This window comes from Mesoplodon bidens, assembly GCF_964165515.1.
Source record: "Mesoplodon bidens genome assembly, chromosome: 14".
In the NCBI taxonomy this organism is placed as follows: Eukaryota; Metazoa; Chordata; class Mammalia; order Artiodactyla; family Ziphiidae; genus Mesoplodon; species Mesoplodon bidens.
The window spans coordinates 58197070-58219186 of record NC_138170.1 but is presented as its reverse complement, the minus strand read 5'-3'; the positions used below and the strand labels follow the sequence as shown (position 1 = coordinate 58219186).

General features: G+C 39.2%; 1 protein-coding gene across 6 annotated transcripts in view; it reads right to left on the bottom strand.

The window, feature by feature from the left end:
- Positions 1 to 220: 220 nt before the first annotated feature.
- DHX57 (DExH-box helicase 57) overlaps positions 221 to 22117 on the bottom strand; it is a 58421-nt gene continuing 36524 nt past the window's right edge. For all 6 annotated transcript variants that reach the window (XM_081254046.1, XM_081254045.1, XM_081254048.1 and 3 more), the window contains 11 exons: positions 20029 to 20125; positions 18806 to 18979; positions 17998 to 18198; positions 16567 to 16843; positions 12065 to 12160; positions 11898 to 11981; positions 8882 to 9019; positions 8136 to 8210; positions 6154 to 6288; positions 2687 to 2887; positions 221 to 1023 (listed from right to left, as the gene is read on the bottom strand). In XM_081254046.1, the coding sequence (XP_081110172.1) occupies positions 880 to 1023; positions 2687 to 2887; positions 6154 to 6288; positions 8136 to 8210; positions 8882 to 9019; positions 11898 to 11981; positions 12065 to 12160; positions 16567 to 16843; positions 17998 to 18198; positions 18806 to 18979; positions 20029 to 20125 (1622 nt within the window). In that variant the 3' untranslated portion in view covers positions 221 to 879. The remainder of the gene's footprint in view (positions 1024 to 2686; positions 2888 to 6153; positions 6289 to 8135; positions 8211 to 8881; positions 9020 to 11897; positions 11982 to 12064; positions 12161 to 16566; positions 16844 to 17997; positions 18199 to 18805; positions 18980 to 20028; positions 20126 to 22117) is intronic.

Sequence of the window (22117 nt, the reverse complement as noted above, 5' to 3'; positions counted from 1 at the left end):
GCCCGTGCGCCACAACTGAGCCTGCGCTCTAGAGCCCGCGAGCCACAACAACTGAGCCCACGTGCCACAACTACTGAAGCCCACGTGCCTAGAGCCCGTGCTCTGCAATAAGAGAAGCCACTGCAATGAGAAGCCCGCGCACCACAACGAAGAGTAGCCCCTGCTCGCTGCAACTAGGGAAAGCCTGTGCACAGCAACGAAGACCCAACTCAGCCAAAAATAAATAAATAAAATAAATTTATTAAAAAAAAAAAGAAGTGTGTTATGGATAAAAACCAGCTCACATTCTGATAACAAATAAGTGCTCATTAAGTTTGGTTTTTTTAAGCTGAACTTTAATGAGTAAAAATCCCTCACAATTGAAGTTTATGTAATGGCCTATAGCTGAAATGAAATTTTAATTTTTCTTGCTCACAAGATTTTTTTCCTTCTCTGTTCTGACTTCTTTCAGTTGAGCCTTTATGACAGAAAAAAAACAACTGATATTTCTCCTCATGCCCTTTATCTCACCCCAGTAAAAATCAGGAGAAAAATAATACATAGATTAAAACAGAATTGTATTAAACATTCACTTTCCTGTTAATCAGATGAATTTCATTCATTCCAGGGCAGTCAGAGAGAAAAATACAGGCAAGTTGGTTTTTGAACTCACATCGACACTCCAAATTGTGCTGGGTGTGCCCACTGCTTGGTTAGAAATACTTAGTGTGGAAAATTTCCCTGCAGGTGTGCGTCGCCTCAGCTGACCCGGCAGTGCCTGCCCTGGGCTCCTTCACCAGGGCAGCCCCATCGCGGAGCTGCAGCTCGAGGGAGAGGTGCTGCCGTCATTTCCCAGCTGAGCAAGTAGGTGAGTAGCAAGCACTCTCCCAAGCCTGGTCTTTATTGTGTGGTGACAAGTTTCACAATCATGCTGATGATCCGTGACCCTCGAGGACAGGTACACAGATCTATGCTTGGGTTTTTTATCTTATCCTGGAGAAGCTGGTCAAGTTCACAGCGAAGTTCCTTTACTAATTCAGCCACCTAAAATGAAAGTTGCAATGTAAGCAGTGCTTGGACCAACAGGGAAGGAAAGGTTATTAAAGGAAATTCTCCAGTTATGATTATCATTATTCTAGATTTCTGCTATTTTAATTCCATGGTGGGGGAGCTAAACACATTTTTTTTCTAAAAGTGCTTCTAAAATTTCTTGATGCAATTATAGGAACATACACTCAATGTCAGCTCTGTAATATACTAAGTGGGGTCCATTTTAAAAAGCCTCCTGTCTCACATCTCATTTAAAGAAAATATTAAATCGGGAAATATGGCTTTTATATAGTGTTCTCCATATTAAAGCTTGGTCAACTTTTACAGTTTGCTCCGAGAGGAGAAGCAGGAAAATGGAGAATTAAAAATGGCAGATGTTAAACCAAAAAAATCTCTTTAACTTTGGAATTTGTCCGCTTTTGTTGGTGGGGATAGGGTTGGGAGACGGCCTACATGTTTTATGGAGGTTTGCTTATGCTGATGCAGTGTCACTGTACGTGTCTTGCCAGCATCTGTTTGGCTGCTGCTCCGCTGTCTGGCAACCCTGCAGGGTGGACTCTGTCTGCATCCCACAGGCTCACGCCATGTGCCCTGCCAGAGTGAGTGGTTCAGGTAGTCCAGGCCTTAGAGTCCATGACATTCTTCAGCCACAGGAGTTGGTTTAGGAGAGGAGGTTTGCTGGAACTTTTAGGAAAGAAGCGTTCTGTCTTCCCTTTTGGACAGTATATGCTGCACGGATGTGACCCAGGAGCTGCTACAGCCATCCTGCTACCACAGGGCCAGACAGGCTTTTGTTGTTAAGCAGCTGCATCAAACCAACCCTGCCTGGCCCTCTTGACCTGTACTGTCCCATGTGGCTAATCTCCTGACCACATGAAATGTGCCTGATCCAAATCGAGATGCGCTGTGAGTATAAAATACACACCAGATTTTGAAGACTTAGTATGAAAAAAAGAGTATAAAAATCTCAATTGTTTATATTGATTACATGTTGAAATTAAAACTTTTTAGATGTTTTCTGCAATATAAAATATATTAAAATTTCACCTATTTACTTTTTTTTAATGTGGCTACTAGAAAAATTATTAGGTATGTGGCACATATATTTCTCCTGGACTGTGCTGCTTCAGACTTTAAAGGGAATTTAACTGTAATGTTTGAGTTGGTGTTTCTGCCTCCTGCAATAGAAGATTTCTAAGAGATGCAAATATTAAAAATTTTTATTTCTTAAATATACTCCCCCTTAAATGTTTTCTAGAGACTCCATAGAGTGAATAATTGAGATTTTTTTTTAAATGGTGGTTGTGGAATCAGGGTGACTTTTACTTAGTTCTGCTCATCTATATTTTGATTTTCTTTGAACTTGTATTTGTATAACTATTAGGAAGCTCCAACCCCTCACTCATAGCTTCTGTCTGAAGCCTTTCACACCAACTGTCCTGGGCTTCCCCTCCTACTGTGCTTCCTGAACTCTTACTAAGGCTCCCCCGCTGGCCTCACTTCAGCCTCAGTCTTGCTTAGTTAGTGTCCCCTGCAGAACCATCATTCACTCTCACGCAGCTCTGTGGTCCTTGTTCCCTGAAGAAATGCCCTATACTTCCTATTATCAGAGCCTCTCATGGCCTGAGTCTCATGCGACAGACTCGTGATCCCTTACCTGATGTGAAGCTGCTGCAAAACGGATCCAGCCATCGTCCAAGGAGACAATGAACTCTCCCCTTTGGAGCTGCACATTGACTTGGCCCCCTCCGAACAAGACCAGCGGGTACACAGACACCATGCTGCAGTCTCGGATGAACACCCGACTGGTTTTGATCTTCTCATGGTACACCAGGTAAGGGCTGTCAAAGTGTCTGACCTGAAACATATGACAGCTGTGTCACTGGCAACAAAAGGGGAACTCCACCAGTCCCAGGGGTTTAATCATCACCTGTCCAATGACTCCCCAAATTATCTTCAGCCTGTAGGTTCCCCTGAGCTCCAGCCTTGTGTGTGCAACTGCCTACTTGATGTCTGTACTCGGACATCTAACAAGCATCTCAGACTTGCTGTGTTCAAAAGGAATTCTCGATTTTCCCCTCCTTGTGGTGGTCACTGTCTCATTAAATGATACTCCCATTCGCCCAGTTTGCACCCAGTTGCTCAAGCTCCCAATTTAGGAGCCATCCTTGATTGCTCTCTCTCCCTCACTCCATCTATATCATCGCTAGGTCCTGTCAGCTCTGTTTTCAAAATACATGATGAACTGACGTATTCTCACCACTTGTACAGCTACCACCTCATGCAAACTGTCATCTCATACACACCACTGCCATGGCTTCCTACGTACCTGCCCTTTTGCATCTTCACAGTTTCTTTGCCATACAGAGGCCACAGTGATCTTTAAAAAACCAGTTAGGGCTCAGAACCCTCCAGAGATTTCCCAAGGATGAAATCTCAGATCCTTCTGTGGATTACAAGGTCCTACACGACCTGATCCCTGCCCCCTTGTCCCAACTCATCTACCACTTCCACCCCTAACCATCCCCTCCATCTGCACTGGCTGCCTTCTTGCATTTCCTGGAACACACCAAATATGCTCCCATCTCATGGTCTTTGCACTTATTTCCTCAGCTTGGAATGTCCTCTCTTTAGATATCTGCATGACTTGCCCTTTACTTCATTTAGGATCTGCTCAATTGTTTTCTCCTGAGAGTTCTTCCCTGGCCACTCTGTAAAGTAGCCCCTCTTGGGAGGTGGAGGGATAAATTAGGAGTATGGGATTAATATTGATAGATATTCACCATGGTATATAAAAGATAAACAAGAAGCATTACTGTATAGCACAGGGAGCTATATGCAATATCCCGTAATAACCTATAGTGGAAACGAATCTGAAGCTATATACCTGAAACTAACACAATATTGTAAATCCACTATAGTTTAAAAAAAAAAAAAAGCCCCTCTCCTGTCACTCTCGATCTCTTATGGTTTTATTTTCCTTCATAACATTTGTCGTTAACCTGAGATTATTTGTTTACTTACTTCTTGCCTGTCTTCCCCATTAGAATGTAAGTTCCCTGAGGGCAGAGACCGTGTCTCCCTAGCTCATCCGCTGTCCTCCGTGGCCTGCAACAATGCCGGGCACAGAGGAGGTGCAAGCAGATACTGAGTGGATGCATGAATGACTTGGATTCACTGCAGAAACGTCACGGTAAATGCAGGACAGGATGAGTGGAGGTAACTTGGGCCCCCGGTTCCCAAGTACACATGCAGCCAAAAGGGCAGATGACTTCCTGGTCCTCAGACTCTTCTGAGCTTAACACTTGTTTTCATGCTTTGCTGACACTTTACTGAGTAGTTTCACAGGTTGACCAGCCTTAACACTTCACACTCTCTTCCTCCATTCTCCTTTTCTCTCTTCCTCCTTCATCTCTTTATCGAGATGAAGCTTTATTGAGCATCTGCTTTCAGCTATGCTGGCTAGGCACCATGCTAGACATCAAGAACGCAGAGATGAATAAAATCCAACTCCTGTCTTCAGGAATCTTACAAGTCCATGAATGAGACATACCATAAGCTATAAAATAATGTGGTAAGTACAACAGTGGAAAAATGCACACTATACAGTGACGGAACAGAAGTAAGGAGCAACTTGGAGAGGGACACTGGGAAAGGGATATATGATGGGAGCCTGGAGGGTAAGTGGGAGCCTGCTGGGGAATCAGAACGCCATTCCAGGCATAGAGGACAGTGTGTCCTGTGTCATGGCACCGGGGGATGCTGTTGGCAGTCTGGTATCGCTGGAGCATAAAGAGTGACAGGAGGGAGTTGGGGCAGGGGACATGGGCTAAGAAGGGGCTAGATGTGAAGGGTCGTAGGAGAGTTTACAGTAGACTCCATCTATGATGAGTTTTAAGCAAGGGTATGACAAGAGCAAATGTGTGTTTTGTAAAGATGATTCTGGCAGCAGTAGTATAAAAGGTTGGAGAGAGAAAGCACCAGAAGTAAGATTAGTACTTCAGGCAAGAGACAGATGTTTGGGGTTTGAACTGAGGAAATGGCAGCAGAGACAAGAGAAGGAGGCACACCTGAGACATGTCAAAAAGGTGGAAGTGTTGGGACCTGGCGACCCATTAGACTGGCATCAGGAGAAAAGCAGGGTCCATGTGACTCCAGGGTTCTGATTTGGATGGTCCCATTTCACCAAGACAGGGAACACAGAGGAGTGAATTCAGAGATAATGAGTTTGATTTTTCAGCTTTTGAGTTTGAGGTGACTAGAAGGCATCCAGGTGGTGATTTCTAGCAAGACAGCTCAGGAAAAAAAGCCCAGGACAAGAGAGAGAGATTTGGGGTCTGCGTCAGCATGTAGGTGGCAGTTAGAACCACGATGTTGTGCCCTGATGGTTCAGGAAGATTATGTGCACTGTAATAAGAGAAAAAGGGCAGACCCGCGATTTCAGAGTAAGGGAAGAGAATCTGGTAAAGGGGCTCGAGGGGGATGATCAGAGAGAAGGAAGTGATACTTCAGAAGCAAAAAACATCAAAGACAGTGTCAAGAGGTAGGGAAGTCAGCAATGTCAAATACTTCCTGAGTCAAGAATGATGAGAGCCAGGGAACTTGTTCCCTGTATTTGACAACTAGGAGGTTATTCATGACTTCTGATGAATTTAGTGGAGTGCGGGGAGCAGAAGCCTCCCAGCAACTGGCCGAAGAAAGGAGGAGGGCTGAGGAAGTTGGATCGGCAAGCATAGGTCATGGCCTCTGAAGGCACAGATGGAATGAGAGAATCACATTGTGACCTCTTAAGTCACCACCGCAAAGAAACAATGTTATATCTGAAAGCAGGCTTAATAGTTCAATTTCCAGTACATTTGTGCTTATTCAACTTTCCCCAAGTCAGTGGTGCTGCTAAAGCCAGTGAGTGATAGAACAAGGTTTGGCTGACGTGAAGGGACTGTTTCTCACCCCAGGACCTGCCACGTGTAAATGCATTTGACCCTTGAACAACAAGGCTTTGAACTGCATGGGTCCACTTACACTCAGATTTTTTCAATACTAAATACTACAGTACTAGACAATTCGCACTGGTTGAATCTGTGGATGTGGAAGCTGACTGTCAGTACACCCAGCCCTCCCGACCTGGTGGTTCACGGATGAAGGGTGAACGTGTACGTATCCATCACTCCTGGTGACAAACTTCAACTCCTCTGATTTCGGCTGCATTCTGACAGCTCCGGTACTGGTCTTCTGAAATTTCCCTTCTGGGCTTTTCACCTAAACAACAGGTATTTGTAAAAAAAAAAAAAAAAAATATATATATATATATATATATATATACATATATATATATAAAATATGTATTTCCACTGTAGGATGTATCCCTTGACAAAAAAACAGTCTTGTTTGAAGGCCTTTGTTGCTGCTTCGCTCTCTCTTAGTTTCCTTTTGGAAGCAGTATAAGCATGCTTTCTTTTTCTTTTTTTTATCCATGAGGAGGTATGGATGTAAATGCAGTAGTTCTGGGTGACTATACCACACACCAGCCACATGGGGGAGAAACCACGTTGATGTTTCAGGTCTGCCCTGACTATCAGGGAAAGAGATTCAGCTGGCAACACTGGACCAGGAATCTGCTGACAATTCCAATCCAATATTTCCAAATGAATTTTTCAAAATAGTGAAAAACAGATTGTCTCACTCAAAAAAATAAAAAGCTTATGTACACACACACCTCCATATTTACTGTAGAAAATAACATTACTACTATATAACACAGGGAACAATATTCAATATCTTATAATAACCTATAATAACTCCTGTAATCCCATGATTAAGAAATAACTAACATTAATGTTTGACAAATATCATTTTAGTTTTGTTAGATTTATATTTATATATAGAAATGGAGATAAACACAAATAAAATATATATGTATTAAAACTAATATAGGATCATTTTCTATAAATATTTTCCTAAGACATAATTCTCTGGCTATATAGCACCTCATTGTCACATCATCATCACCCAAAGTCCATAGTTTACATTAGGGTTTACTTTTGTTATTGTACATTCCATGGGTTTGGGCGAGTATGACATGTCGTCTATCATTATGGTATCATGGCAGAGTATTTTTACTGCCCTAAAAATCTTCTGTGCTCTGCTTAGTCATCCCCCTCACCCCTGATTTTTTAACTGTCTCCATAGCTTTTCACCAAATCATTTTTTTTAAAGTAAATTTCAAATGATTTGAAAAGCATGCAAGCACTAAGCAAAAATAAGCCATAAATGAATCAGCAGACATCAACTGAACATTTATCAAAAAGTTAAATGAGAAATGCTTCAGTACTCTGACAAATTCACATTCTAAGTTTGACAAGGACTGGATAATCAAATCTCAGGTAAAAGTCCGACAGTACATTCAGGTAGGGTTTTCAGAAGAGGGGGATCATAGGTGGTCCCATGACAAGGCACTGACTTGTTTGTTCTTATCTAATTTTAGTCCAGAGTAGAGAGCATAAGGGAAATTGTAGTAGAATCAAATTTCTACCTAACATAGGTTAGTTATGCACAGACTGGCTGACAGTGACATTTGTGTCCATTTTAATTGCTGGAATGTCAATGTCAGAAGGATTAAAAAGGCACCTTATTTTATACAATAAATGTGTTTTGTTTTGTTTTTTTGCGATATGCGGGCCTCTCACTGCCATGGCCTCTCCCGTTGCGGAGCACAGGCTCCGGACGCACAGGCTCAGCGGCCATGGCCCATGGGCCCAGCCGCTCCATGGCACGTGGGATCTTCCTGGACCAGAGCACGAACCCGCGTCCCCTGCTTCGGCAGGCGGACTCTCAACCGGGATCTTCCCGGACCGGGGCACGAACCCACGTCCCCTGCATTGGCAGGTGGACTCTCAACCACTGCGCCACCAGGGAAGCCCAATAAATGTGTTCTTGAATGATGTATCTAAACACATTTGGGGAACTGAAAAATTGGAAATATATACTACGTTTAAAAGGCTGTGTGTGTGTGTGTCTTTAAGATGATTAATGTGCATGTCTTAACTTACATCCCTTGGCTAAAATCAAACAGGAAGTGGGAGGACCCAGGAAAAATGTTTCCTTACCTGCACTACATTTGGATACAGAGCAGCACACAGCATTGCTGATATCAACTTGGGGTTCTCAGCATTTGAGTTAGCCTATGAGAGAAATACAGCATTAATCTTATAAGTAATGTGGCTATTTCTGTCTAGTCCCTGGAAGTTATTATTATATTTCTCTTGATTTCTATCTTAAAAGCATCTCATTTCTATCACTTTGATAGAAAAATTATTTCTAAGTAAAAAATAAATCTACTGGACCACATTCACACAGTACCCATTCCAAGAAGCCCACAATTACTTTCTAGATCTCTGCAGAGCAGTTACAAAGCCAAGTGTTCCTAAGGATCAGTCGAGAGAAAGATTCTGGTTCATGAGATGTTCACAATTTCCAGAAAGTACTAACTGTACTTAGAACAGAGTGGCATCAGGTTTCATCTTGAATTGTTCTTCTGATACTTATTAAATACAAAACTATCCTGGGTTTGAAAAAGGCTGGTCTGATTAAGAAGACATTATTGGAAAGTCCATTCTACCTCTGATGGACCTACCAAGAACCAATGTGAAATTAAAAAAAAAAAAGAAGCAACAATCAACAGAAAAACTCTTGTTTTTCTGAGTGTTAGCTGACATTTGTGGAAAGAAACTCAAGAATGCCACTAGCCCACTGCCTATAGGGCTTAAGTGAACAAGGCCTACAAGTGTTCCTGAGGTAATAGACTGTGAGTGTGATATCAAAGAGAAGTAAGAACTAACTCCACATTCTTTACCTCTTCTCCTGTGGCATCCAAGATACCATCTCCTCCTCCTTGGGCCCTTTTCTCAATTTCCCTTGCTCTGAGTCCCTCTTTTACAAAGCCTATATCCGATAACAATTCAGTGAACTGTCGTTTGAGGCTGGCCATTTCCTGAAAGAAATGGAAAAAAATCTTTAAGCAGGGGCATCAACATATCAAAGGTAAGAATGACTACGAAAACGAATTAGTTCAGCGTTTAGTAATGACACTCATATGGGTTTACCAAACAGGTAAGAAGATTATCTTGTCTGTTCATTCCCAAAAGGGCAGTTTTCACTTATACAAACCAGCAGTGTAAAACCATTACACGGAAATTCACAAATTTCAGAAAACCCAAAGATCATTTAATTCTAGATTACGTTAAAAAAAAAAAACACCATTAATTGGATTTTGGGCAGGTCTGATTTTCCTCGCAATTCTTACGACAGCCAAAAACGTAGTTTACTTTGTTTGGAACTCCAGCTCAAGGTGCTGTGACACTGTCTAGTTTTTCCTACTTCCTTTCTGCTCAGGTCCTCTTAGTGCCTTACCCGAGCCTAGAGTGGTTCGTGTTCTCTCTTAAAAGATGCACAACACCCACCTCAGAACCTTCCCTCTTTCTCTTACTTTGTGGACTTGGCTGGCTCACATTTCCCCTACGAATAGGAATACTGTTAAGTGGTTTAGATTTAGAAACACCTTTCTGCATCTGAGCACAAGTGTGAGAATGAAAAGCACAAACCTCTGTCTGGCATCTGTTCAAATATTAGCTGTATATCAGACAATAGAGAAGCAGATAATGACAAAGGAATGGAAAGCTAAGCAATGCTACCCTGTATCTGATGACAATTTAAGTATTTTCTTGGACTGTCAAGTTCAGATGGATAACATGGCAAAATATAACTAGGAGTTAAATATACCAGAGTTCTGTTTCATGACAAGGTTTTAATATCTTAATAAAACTAATTCTAGGACTTCCCTGGTGGTGCAGTGGTAAAGAATACGCCTGCCAATGCAGGGGACACGGGTTTGAGCCCTGGTCTGGGAAGATCCACATGCTGTGGAGCAATTAAGCCCGTGCGCCACAACTACTGAGCCTGCACTCTAGAGCCCATGAGCCACGACTATTGAGCCCGGGCGCCTAGGGCCCATGCTCCACAACGAGAAGCCACTGCAATGAGAAGCCTGCGCACCGCAACAAAGAGTAGCCCCCGCTCACCGCAACTAGAGAAAAGCCTGCATGCAGCAACGAAGACCCAATGCAGCCAAAAATAAATAAATTTTTAAAAAATCGATTAAAAAAAGAAACAAAAACATTCTACAATACAATCTAAGCTGGACTTTAGTGAAAAGAGGTAGCTGTTTGATGGCCCTCTTAGATCACAGCAAAATCTACATACATCCTAAAGAAAAAGAATAAATTTAGTAAAAGTAATTTAAAAGAAATATTATACTTAAAAATCTTAATGACTCAAGAAAATACTTATTACTGCACCTTACATATAAAATACCCTTTAGACCTGTGCTTCTCAACCCTGGCAGCATATTAGAATCACTTGGTGAACTCAACAACAAGGAAAATAAACAGATGCTCAGGCTCCACCCCTGGAGATCCAGATGTAATTGGCCTGGGGTGGAATTTGGGTATTTTTACTTTTTTTTTTTAAGCTCCCTCAGGTGAATCTAATGTGTAGCCAGGATTGAAAATCATTGTTTTTGTTGTACTTAGAATAAAGCTAGAGCCTTTGTCTTCTCAAAACATCTCACTGCAGTGCACCTAAAGGCAGAGAAGAATAGAGGCAAATACTGGGATGGTTTTGAGGTCTCTTACTTCATTTTGAATAACCATTCATTCATGCATTCAATGAATTTTACTGAGCATCAACTATGTGCTAAGTACTGTTCTAGGCACTGGGGATACAGTATTGAACAAAACAGATAAAATCTCGGCTCTGGGGCTTCCCTGGTGGTGCAGTGGTTGAGAGTCCGCCTGCCGATGCAGGGGACACGGGTTCGTGCCCCGGTCTGGGAAGATCCCACATGCCGCGGAGCGGCTGGGCCCGTGAGTCATGGCCGCTGAGCCTGTGCGTCCGGAGCCTGTGCTCCGCGACGGGAGAGGCCACAACAGTGAGAGGCCTGCGTACCGCAAAAAAAAAAAAAAAAAAAATCTTGGCTCTGATGGAGCTTATGGGGTAGAGAGATAACTAGCTGTCAGGTAGTGGTAAGTGCTACGAACATTAATTTTGTGTTCTATTCCAAGACATCTTCTAATATAGAAATAAAGTCCTTCCCCCTCCCCAGCCTCAAAATCTTTGAGTGAAATAGATGCTTTGTAAAGATAATGCACCGTTATTATTCTGGCTTTTCATGTCACTTTGGAAGGGGGCCTAAAATACTGTTACAACAGAAGACAGAGCCCTGCCTGTTATTACACAGAAGATAATAAACCTTTCTTTCTCTTTCTTGTGTACTTGTTATTGACATAGTAGCCTCTGATGGACAGAAGAAGAATTAAAGAAAATCTGGTTCAGTATTCGGTCTTTGGTTTTAGGGAGAGGGTAAGGGGTTTGGCGATGGTCATAGACCGCTTTGAGAATCTGATGAAGCTATGATCCCTTTCTCCAGAATAATGCACATATGTATAAGGGTATGACTTTGCATACAATTTCAGGGGCTTATGGATCTGGGTTAAGAATGTTTGGTATAATTATGGAAAAAACTGACTTCCAGTAAGCAGTAATCTTCAGAGTGCCTATATTCCCCTAGCCTCCACATAAGTCAAACACAGATTCACTGAAAAGAGGAAGAACAGGTCAGTTGAAAGGTTCAGCACAAAAGGCCTGACGTCATAGTTCAGGAGTCTGTTTTACACAGGTGGTAAAGCCAAGCATATTCCAAAAATAACATTTTCAATGTCAAGGCAGGACAAGCAAGATAAAAGTGCAACACCCTCTGGTGCGCTACTACAATAGAAAATGAATGAAAACAAATTTCCACAGAAACAACTCACCTGAAGAACTCTTCCTGACAAGAAGTTTTGTCTGCAGTAATTATAACTTGCACGCATACCTTCTTTTGTACTTAGCTGCCATCCCTAAATTTTGGAGAAAATCAAAATGTTACTGTCTTTAGTGCCAACTCTGGTAATAAATCTCAGCTAATAGGTTGTATACTTACCTTATATGCTCGTAGAAGGGCCAGATAATCACTGTTTGCAAATGCAAATTCTAGCTTTTTCTGGTTAGCTTCCTCTTTTTTATCCCAGGGAGATACCTAAATGAGGAAAACCAGGTTTGAAGGACACATTTTACCCAAGGTTTCAAATGGCACTTTCCTACTGCTGAAGCCAGGTGCCTCGGGAAGTATTTTGCGTGGAACAGAGTACACAGTGGGTGGCTGGTTAAAAGTAATTATGGTGGTTAAGTGCCAAGCTAACAGTCCTACTTGTCCTTGTGAGTCCATCTGCCCACCCACAATAACCTCTACTGGGTCTCTTACTTCCTAGTGGCAAGATGTCATCAAAGAGCCACTCATTCTAAAAGCTACATCTAAAATCTAAGATTCTGTTAACTCTGTGGTATCTTTATTTTACAGATTCTTATTCATCTTCTATACTCAAGTCTCCCCTATTTCTATACCCATAATTCATGTTTTTTTCCTTTTAAAAATAATGTTTACAGGTCCTCCTTTTCCCTACAAATTAGTAAAATCAGCTAAGAACTTAATTTTCACTGCCTTCTCTTGCTGCAACATACACATGTACTAAAGACACCAGCAAGAGCAAGTTACACTGAGGCCCAAGCTGTATCACACTGAAAATCATTCTAAGCCAACTACGGTGCTTCTCTCTAATTCTCCTATATTTGGACACCTTTATAGCTAACACAACAATAATAAAATTTTATTTTCTATTTGAAAATAAATTTTCTTCCTTTTTAGGAAGACTAGTGGGAAAAGGATTACATTTGGGAATTAACTATGTTTACAGAACCCAACAAAGGACAGGTGTTCAGTTTTGGTTAAGGACGACATCAATATTTCTAATGAACAATTTCTGCATTCCAATAAAAGAAAACAGACAGTGAGAGGTTATTTAGATGATTTGAGAAACAGGCAATGGAGGTCTTATTCACAATAATACTGGCTGTATGTCTCTGAGCAAGCTACATCGCCTAGCCTGGCCCTTGGTTTTGTCATCTGTTGTTAAATGAGGGGGCTGAACTAAGATCTTTTTGCAGATCTGTGAGTTTACAATTCCATGAAGTATAACAGTAAAACTGAAGAAAATTATTACATCTATTCCCCTATCTATCTGAGATAAGCCATGTGAAAATAAAGGAAGAGTGACACTCTACCCAATGACAGCTGAATATTCATTTTCAAGTCTACATGGAATACTTTCCAGGACTGAGCATATACTTAGCCATAATACAGAGCTTAGTAAGTTTCAAAGGACTAAAATAATATAAAGTATGTTCTTTGACCACAACAGAATGAAATTAGAAGTCAATAAAAGGAAAAAACTGGGAAACTCAATAGATATGTGGACATTAAACTACACATGCCTAAATAACCAATGAGTCATAGAAGAACTAGAGAGGGAAATCAGAAAATACTTGAAATGTGCCACAACTACTGAAGCCTGCATGCCTAGAGCCCGTGCTCCACAGTAAGAGAGGCCACTGCAAGTGAGAAGCCCACGCACCGCAATGAAGAGTAGCCCCCACTCGCCACAGCTAGAAAAAGCCCGCACGTAGCAATGAAAACCCAATGCGCCAAAAAAAAAAGAAAATACTTGAATGAAAATGAAGACACAACATACCAAAACGTATAGAATGCAGCTAAAGCAGTCCATAGAAGAAAATTTATAGCTGTATATGTCTATACTAAACAAGAAGAAAGATCTCAAATCAATAAACTTCCACCTTAAGACACTGGAAAATGAAGAACAAACTAAAACTGAAACAAACAGAAGGAAAGAAACAAAGAGCAGAAATTAATAAAATAGAGAACAGAAAAACAGTAGGGAAAACCAATGAAGCCAAAAGCTGGTTCTCTGAAAAGATCAACAAAACTGACAAACCTTTAGCTAAAATGATCAAGAAAAAGAGAGAGAAGGCTCAAATTATCAGAATCAGAAATAAAAGGGGATATTACTAACAAGCTCTCAGAAATAAAAAGGACTATAAAATACTATGTTTATATATTAATAAATTAGGTAATTTAGATGAAATGGACAAATTCCTGGAAAAAGCAAATGATCAAAACTGACTCAAAAAGAAACATAATCTGAATAGACCTATAAGAAGTGGAGAGGTTGAATTAATTAAAAAAAAAAAACTACCCACAAAGAAAAGACCAAGTGGCTTCACTGCTGATTTCTACCAAGCATTTAAAGAAGACTTAACATTAATTCTCACAAAATCTTCAAAAAAATAAAGGAGGAGGGAACACTTCCCAAATCATTATGTGGCCAGTGTTACTCTGATACCAAAGCCAGATAAAGACATCACAAGAAAAGAATACTACAGACCAATAACTCTTATGAATGTAAAAATCCTCAAGACACTAATAAAAAGAACAAAGTTGGAGGACTCACACTTCCCGATTTCAAAACTTACTACAAAACTAGAGTTTTTTATTTTGAATCAAGACAGTGTGGAACTGGCCTAAGGATAGACATATAACTTAATGGAACAGAACTGAGAATCCAGGAGTAAACCCATGTATTTATGGTCAGTTGATTACTGACAAGAATGCTAACACCATTCAGTGGGGAAAGAATAGTCTTTTCAACAAATGGTGATGGGACAACAGGACAGTCTCATGCAAAAGAATGAAGCTGGATTCTTACTTCACATTATATTCAAAAACTAACTCAAAATGGACCAAAGACCATAATGTAAGAGCTAAAACTATAAAAACTTTTAGGAAAAAACATAGGGATAAATTTTCAAGACTTTGGATTTGGCAATGGATTCTTAACCAGGACAACAAAAGCTCGAGCAACAAAAAACTAGATAAATTGGAATTCATACAAATAAAAACTTTTCTATTTCAAAGAACAGATCAAGAAAGTGAAAAAGGCAACCCATAGTACAGGAGAAAATATCTGCAAATCATGTATCTGTTAAGGGACTTATATCCAGAATATATAAAGAACTCTTATAACTCAATAATAAAAGGACAAATAACCCAATTTAAAAATGGGCAAACTATCTGAATAGACATTTCTTGACAGATATACAAATGGACAATAAGAAACTGAAAAGATGTTTAATATCATTAGCCATTAGAGAAATACAGATCTAAAGCCACAAATTCACACAACCTAAAACAGTTATAATAAAAAAGTCAGATAATAACAAGTGTCAGTAAGGATGTGGAAAAATTATAATCCTGATAAAATGCTGGTAGAATGTAAAATGCCACTACTCTGGAAGAGTCTGGAAGTTCCTCAAAAAGTTAAATAGTATTTGACCCAATAATTTCACTCCTAGGTATACACCCAAGACAAGTGAAAACATATGTTCACATAAAAACTTGTACATGAATGTTTATAGCCAAAGGTGGAAACAATCCCAAATGTCCTTCAAGTGCTGAATGGATAAATGAAATGTGGTATACCCATACAAAGGAATATTACTTGGCCATAAAAGGAATGAAGCACTGATACATGCTATAACATAGATGACTCTTAAAAGCATTATGCTAAGTGAAGAAGCCGATCACAAAACACTATATATTATATTGTTTCATTAATATGAAATGTCCAGAAGAGGCAAATCTATGAACACAGAAAGGAGATTGGTGGTTATCTATGAATGGAATGGATGGGGGGGTTGGAGGGAAATAGGAGAGTGACAGCTAAGAGGTGGTTTTTTGTTTTTGTCACATCTTTTTTGGAGTATAATTGCTTTACAATGGTGTGTTAGTTTCTGCTGTATAACAAAGTGAATCAGCTATACATATACATATATCCCCATTTCTCCTCCCTCTTGGGTCTCCCTCCCACCCTCCCTATCCCACCCCTCTAGGTGGTCACAAAGCACCGAGCTGATCTCCCTGTGCTATGTGGCTGCTTCCCACGAGCTATCTATCTTACATTTGGTAGTGTGTATATGTCCATGCCACTCTCTCACTTCGTCCCAGCTTACCCTTCCCCCTCCCCGTGTCCTCAAGTCCATTCTCTACGTCTGCATCTTTATTCCTGGCCTGCCCCTAAGAGGTTTTTTTTAATGAGGTGATTAAAAACGTTCTAAAACTGACTAGGGTGATGACTGCACAATACTAAAAACTACTGTACACTTTACATGGGTGAATTATATTTCAATAAAGCTGTTGAAAAAAGTAGTCCAATATATTTATTGTTTTTTAAAATCAGGCGGGGGCACTTTTTGCTTGCTTGCTTTTCTGGTTTTCCTATAATGAGCAAGTAAAGCAGATACATAAAAAGCACATTTAGATGACTTAAATAAGCTGGCTCTCTAGTTCTTAATCTTTATTTGGGGCATGGATTTCTTTGAGGATCCAATAAAAGTTAAGAGACATTGTGCCCTGAAAGATTCACCTATAATATACTCACAAGAAAAGTATTAGGGGGCTCACATAACCCTGAAGCCCCCGTGGTCCCCTTAGAGACTTACAGACTCCAGTTCAGATGAATGCTGTTTACTTACAAAAGGAGACTTAAAAGCTAAACTCGCAGCAATGGTGAGAGCAGGATCCAAACAGCGGAAGATAGACCCAAACAGCATTAGCTTTCCGATTCTCACATCTACGGGCAGAGAAGCCAAGTGATACCCTAGAGGGGTCAGTTTTTCATCTGGAGTTAATGCTCCCAAGTCTCGTAATCGTATTTTTGAGGCACGGAGAGAATCAGCGTGCGGGGGTTCAATGAGCCGAGAGAACACAGATTGGAGATTATGAGTGCTAAACATCTCTAAAATTTTAATTCTGAAAAAAGAAAACAAAACAATTTGTCATTTTTATTTCTGGTGGGATGACACAAAGAGGTAAGTAAGCTTCTGTGCATGAAAATAATTTATAATTTCCCAAATATATGCCTTCATAAACCAAACAATGCCAGTTTAAATAAATTTTTAAAAAATCTCTTATGTCTTTTACTTCTCCTAGCAATAAGTTACAGAAACACTTTCAGATTCTGAAATTTACTGAGATTCAGAATAAATTTCTCTCTATACACGTCCAAAATGCTTTTTTCTATAACAGTGGGTTCAAATCATGAAATAAAATTCAAATGATCCACCTACTCTCTTTCCCACATCTGAAACTGCATAATAATTGTTTATAAAATTAACCTGCATTGTGTCCTGCCTTGTGACAGCTCTTGAAAAGCTGTTTTAAATTATGAATTTAGGCAATTTTTGAAAGAGAAAAATCTTATATAAAGTTTATTTATTTCACTTATAATTCCTTTACATTTTTACTAATGTAATGGAAAGCTCTCAAAATACACCTATTGGATAAAAGAAGAGCTGTAACATCTTTGTACAAGTAACTTTTTTCCCTTTGGGTAAACATTTTATGGGCATACTCCCTCAAAATAATGACTCGGTCAAAGAGCATGGATAGTTTTAGAGATCTTATATACGCTATACAAAGTTTCAGAAAGGTTGAACCAAAGGTTCTCCAGCTTCAGTAACACTTGAGTTTAATCATTCATTCGTTAAATCCTATTTTATGATATTTGTTCTTTTGTTTGTTCATCAGGTAAATAATGGTGTTTTCAAATTGCTTTTGTTCACTTTGTTCTAACTGATAATGAGGGTGTAGATTTCCCCCTGAGATGATTTAATATTGGTGTTGCCCTAGCAGAAATTTCTTGATAAGTTAGATGACTTTCCTGACTAATAAATGTATTCTTAAGCTCTGTTTTAGGGCCATCCTCTGCAATGCAAGAGATCTTTATGTGTATAAAGTTAAAAGGAATGGTAAGGCAACACTGAAGGGCTCTTTCTTTGCAAATGAATGAGTTCATCCAAGTCCACGCTTAGCAAAACATCTTCTACTAAGAAAACGAAAACATGGAACTTACGGTGAGAAACGTTGGGACCTTTCGGAAGCAGAACACAAGGATCAAGATGTACCTGAGACAGAGCTGTTCCAGGGGCACTCTCTGTATTTCTGGTAGCTGCTGCTTTAGAAGCTGGTGACTGAAGTGATGGCTGGTGAATAAATGGAAGCAGACCCCAGATGCAACACGACCTGCTCGACCTTTTCTTTGCAGGGCATTGGCTTGAGAGACAAAAGTATCCTCTAAACTTTCCATCCCTTTGCTGGCATCATATCTATAAAGTAAAAGAAAAGGTAAAAAGCAGCTACTTTATAAAAATGTGGCCAAAATTTTACTTAGCATGGAAAGAATAGATGAACCATCCTACTTCTGTAGAAGGACAGTGTCCCGCATGTTCTGGGGTAGTTGAGTCCCTGGTGGGAGCACTTTGTGCTAATTTAAATGGTTTCTGTACTATATACTACATACAGTTTCTTTATTCAATTTAAAAAATTTTTTTTTTCGAGAAATAAAAACTATATATATTTAAGGTGTACAATGTGATGTTTTGATATATGTATACATTGTGAAATGATTACCAACCTTTTGGTAATTAACATATCCATCACCTCCCATACCAATTCTTTTTCATTCAAGCACATGTAAAGCATATAAGAAAAAGAGGAAAAATAATTATTTCTAAGGTAAAAACTTAAAATTTCTACCTCTGTTTGAATATAAGATTCATGATCCTAGCTACAGAATCACTCATATCTAGAGAGTTTTCATAAAGTATTTTTTCAAACGTAATCCATGTAGCTTAATAGCATTAGCCTTTAACAGCTGTGTTGCTCCAAATGAGGCATCGTTAGCCCCTCTCTTACATCACCAAAAGAGGATACCTCTTTTCTTTCATTTTCCCAGAATCGATGACATAGACAACATCATCGATAGTGATGGATGTCTCAGCAATGTTGGTGGAAATTATAATCTTAGTTACACCCAGAGGAGGTTTTACAAACACAGCCTGCTGCTCTTCACTGGATAAAGATGAATGAAGTGGGTGAACAACACATCTAAAAAAAAAAAAAAAAAAAGTATTTAGTGTTCTAGTACAAAACACTGAAATTGGGTTATAATGGGTGAATTTCTATTAAAACTAACAATGTGACTCCAAAAATCAGCAGCTTCTCCACAACCTGTCCTCAAGGCCCAGGTCTTCTAAATGGGAAAGTTCTTTCTGACCCTTAAAATATTTACTCAGTTCTATGAACTAAAAACCTTGCATCAACTTGGGAAAAACTGGAGTGTAATTCACTAGTAAATAATCAAGAGGACTAAATAGTTGACATTCTACAAGTAACAAGCCTGGAGCACACTAACCAACAAAGAATCATTTTTTTCCCTACCTTTAAATTCAGAGAAAGAGAGACAGAGACAGTCATGTATGCTAAGAAACTTCAGTCTTATATTTCTAGGGGGTGTTCATCTGTCAAGTAGTGTCCCCTTAGATATGAAGACACACCCAGTCTGTCTTACTACTGGAATAGGAACCACTGAAAATTATTTTTTCTCAAAATGGTAGCATTTCTTTGTTGTTATTAACACTGGCTTCTCCAATCCCCAGTATCTGGCAACTGAAATTACAGTTGACCCTCAAAGAATACGCGGATTAGGGAAGACCAATCCTCTGTGCAGTCAAAAATCCATGTATAATTTATAGTTGGCCCTTTGTATATGTGGTTCCTCTGTATCTGTGGTTCTGCATCCATGGATTTAACTAACCATGTATCATGTAGTACTATAGTATTTACCACTGAAAAAAATCCATGTATAAGTAGACCCATGCAGTTCAAACCGTGTTGTTCTAGGGTTAACTGCACATGCCATTTTGCTGAGTCACTACGCTAAGTGAAGAGAAACATTTTTATATAATGGAATGGAAATGACTGACTCCCTGGAACAAACTGCTTTGTCTATTCCCAGCTGGCATAAACAAACATATTTTTGAGCAGTGACACCAGGGTTGAAAGAGGGTGATGACAGTCAAAGAGATCTTTCTGGTTATTCATTTTCACACATAACTGCAATAGACGATTAAGAATATAGAAAGCAATTAACTTACCGATTACTACGTCTGTTGTTGAATAGAGAATTAGACTGTAGCTGTTCATAAAGCATTTTGATTTCTGCTAGTCCCGGTAAAAATACAAGTATAGCACCTGGGTATATAAAAAGAATCAATCTGAGAGATGTGAAAAAGAAAAAACTAATACAGATTTTAATTTTAAATGAAAAATGTAATAATCTGAGATTTTTCACAATCAATTTTCTTTTCTTTGTAAAGTCCCCAGGGAACTAAATGGAAAACAAACTTTTAGAATATATTTTCTGACTTAATAACTACAGAATGAATGAGGTACTATATCTTTCGAAAACAGAAAAAGAAATGATGTGTAGAAAAATATAATGCCTTACGTTATACAAGAATCATTAGCAAAGCTCTTTAAACATACTTCTTCAGTGCACTGGCCACTGACATTCTGTTTCTATAGAAAGAGTTATCCTTCTAATCTTATATGACCGGAAGACTCTTCTCCCCATTAGTAAATAAAATCCATAAACATTTTATTGGAAATGAGGAAAAGAAACTATAATTGGCCAGCCAATCTGGTAATCTAAACTTAGATATGTGTTGAAGAGGCAGTAGATTAACTTACCATGCCATAATAATGGTTTATGGGCTTTAAAAGTTTACATTAAAGAAAATAAACAGTGATAACTGATTATAGTGTATTTCTGTGCCAAGAGCAGTCACTCAGCAATAGTCACCTCCTTTTGTGCTTTATTCACAGAGGAAACTGACACTGTCTTCCCTAACCCCGCCTTTAATCCCACAAATATTTACTGGGTGTCTTTGTCAGCTTTGTGCTAGGTACAATGGAATATAAAACAAAGATCTGCCCACAAGGAACTCATGACCAATAATTTATCGTGGTTCTTCTCCCCACTAAATAAATAAGGAAACTAAATTATTACAAAAATTGAACTCTGAAGAAGGACAAAAGATTATCTTTCAAGGTTGGTTTTAATACTGTACTTCCTAGTTTACAAAGAATGTTCACATATATTATCTCATTTGATCCTCATAACCACCCGTTAAGAAGATTAATAGTACCCTTAAGGTGACTCAGTAACATGGTCAGGTCACAGAACTTAATAAGAGGGGAGTAGGAAAACAAATATAGGGTTTCTGGTACCAGATCCATGCTTTTTCCATTACATACCCCATGCTTCTCTCTACTAAAGTAGCACAAAATTTAAGTGGTAAAATAATCTATATGGATGGAAAAAAAATTTGTATTTTTATGTGCCTTCTGATCTACTCTGCCCTCATGGCTTGGCCATCTGTTTCAAGGATATCTTTAATATTCACAAATATATCACCAACTGCCTAATCACTACATCAACTTTGCTTTGAATTCAGATAATTTTCTAACATTTCTTTTTGGCTGCTATACTTCATTTTTTTCAGTAATAGTCTTTTCCTTTGGGATGAAATAAGATATTCAATCCAGTGATAATGCATTAGCCAACAATGGCTACTTGCCAAGGAATGAGAAACAAGGCACTTCAATAATTTTATGTGGCTCACATGTTTCCTTAGAAAATACCACATAATGATTAAGATCTAATCAGAAGAGGGCAGTCATTAAGCACCGTGTAATGAGCATATAATGTAGTTTTCTGATCTATGATTCCACTTAATTATCACTCAACAATGGCTGCATCTATTCATGCAACAAATATTTACTCCATACCTAAAGATTCCAGGTTCTGTTCTAGGGTCTGAGGAATACAGTGGTGCACAAGAAATTCTTATTCTTAAAGAGCTTACATTCTACTGAAGGAGACCATCAGTAAGCAGAACTATAATTTTGGATAGTGTTAAGTGCTATATTGAAAATGAAAACCATTTATGGATATTGTGATAGAGTGAGGGGAGAGACAACAGATAGGGTGGTCAGAGAAGACTCCTCTGAAGAGAAGACATTTGTTGGAAACCTGAATGATGTGAAGGATTCAGTTATGAGAAGATCTGGGACATTCATTCTGGAGATAATGGACTACAAATGAGGTAAAAGGTCACTGGGAAGACACTGAGCAAGGGGAAAGTAGGGATTGCTCTGTGTTATAACAGGAGGAGGAGGAGG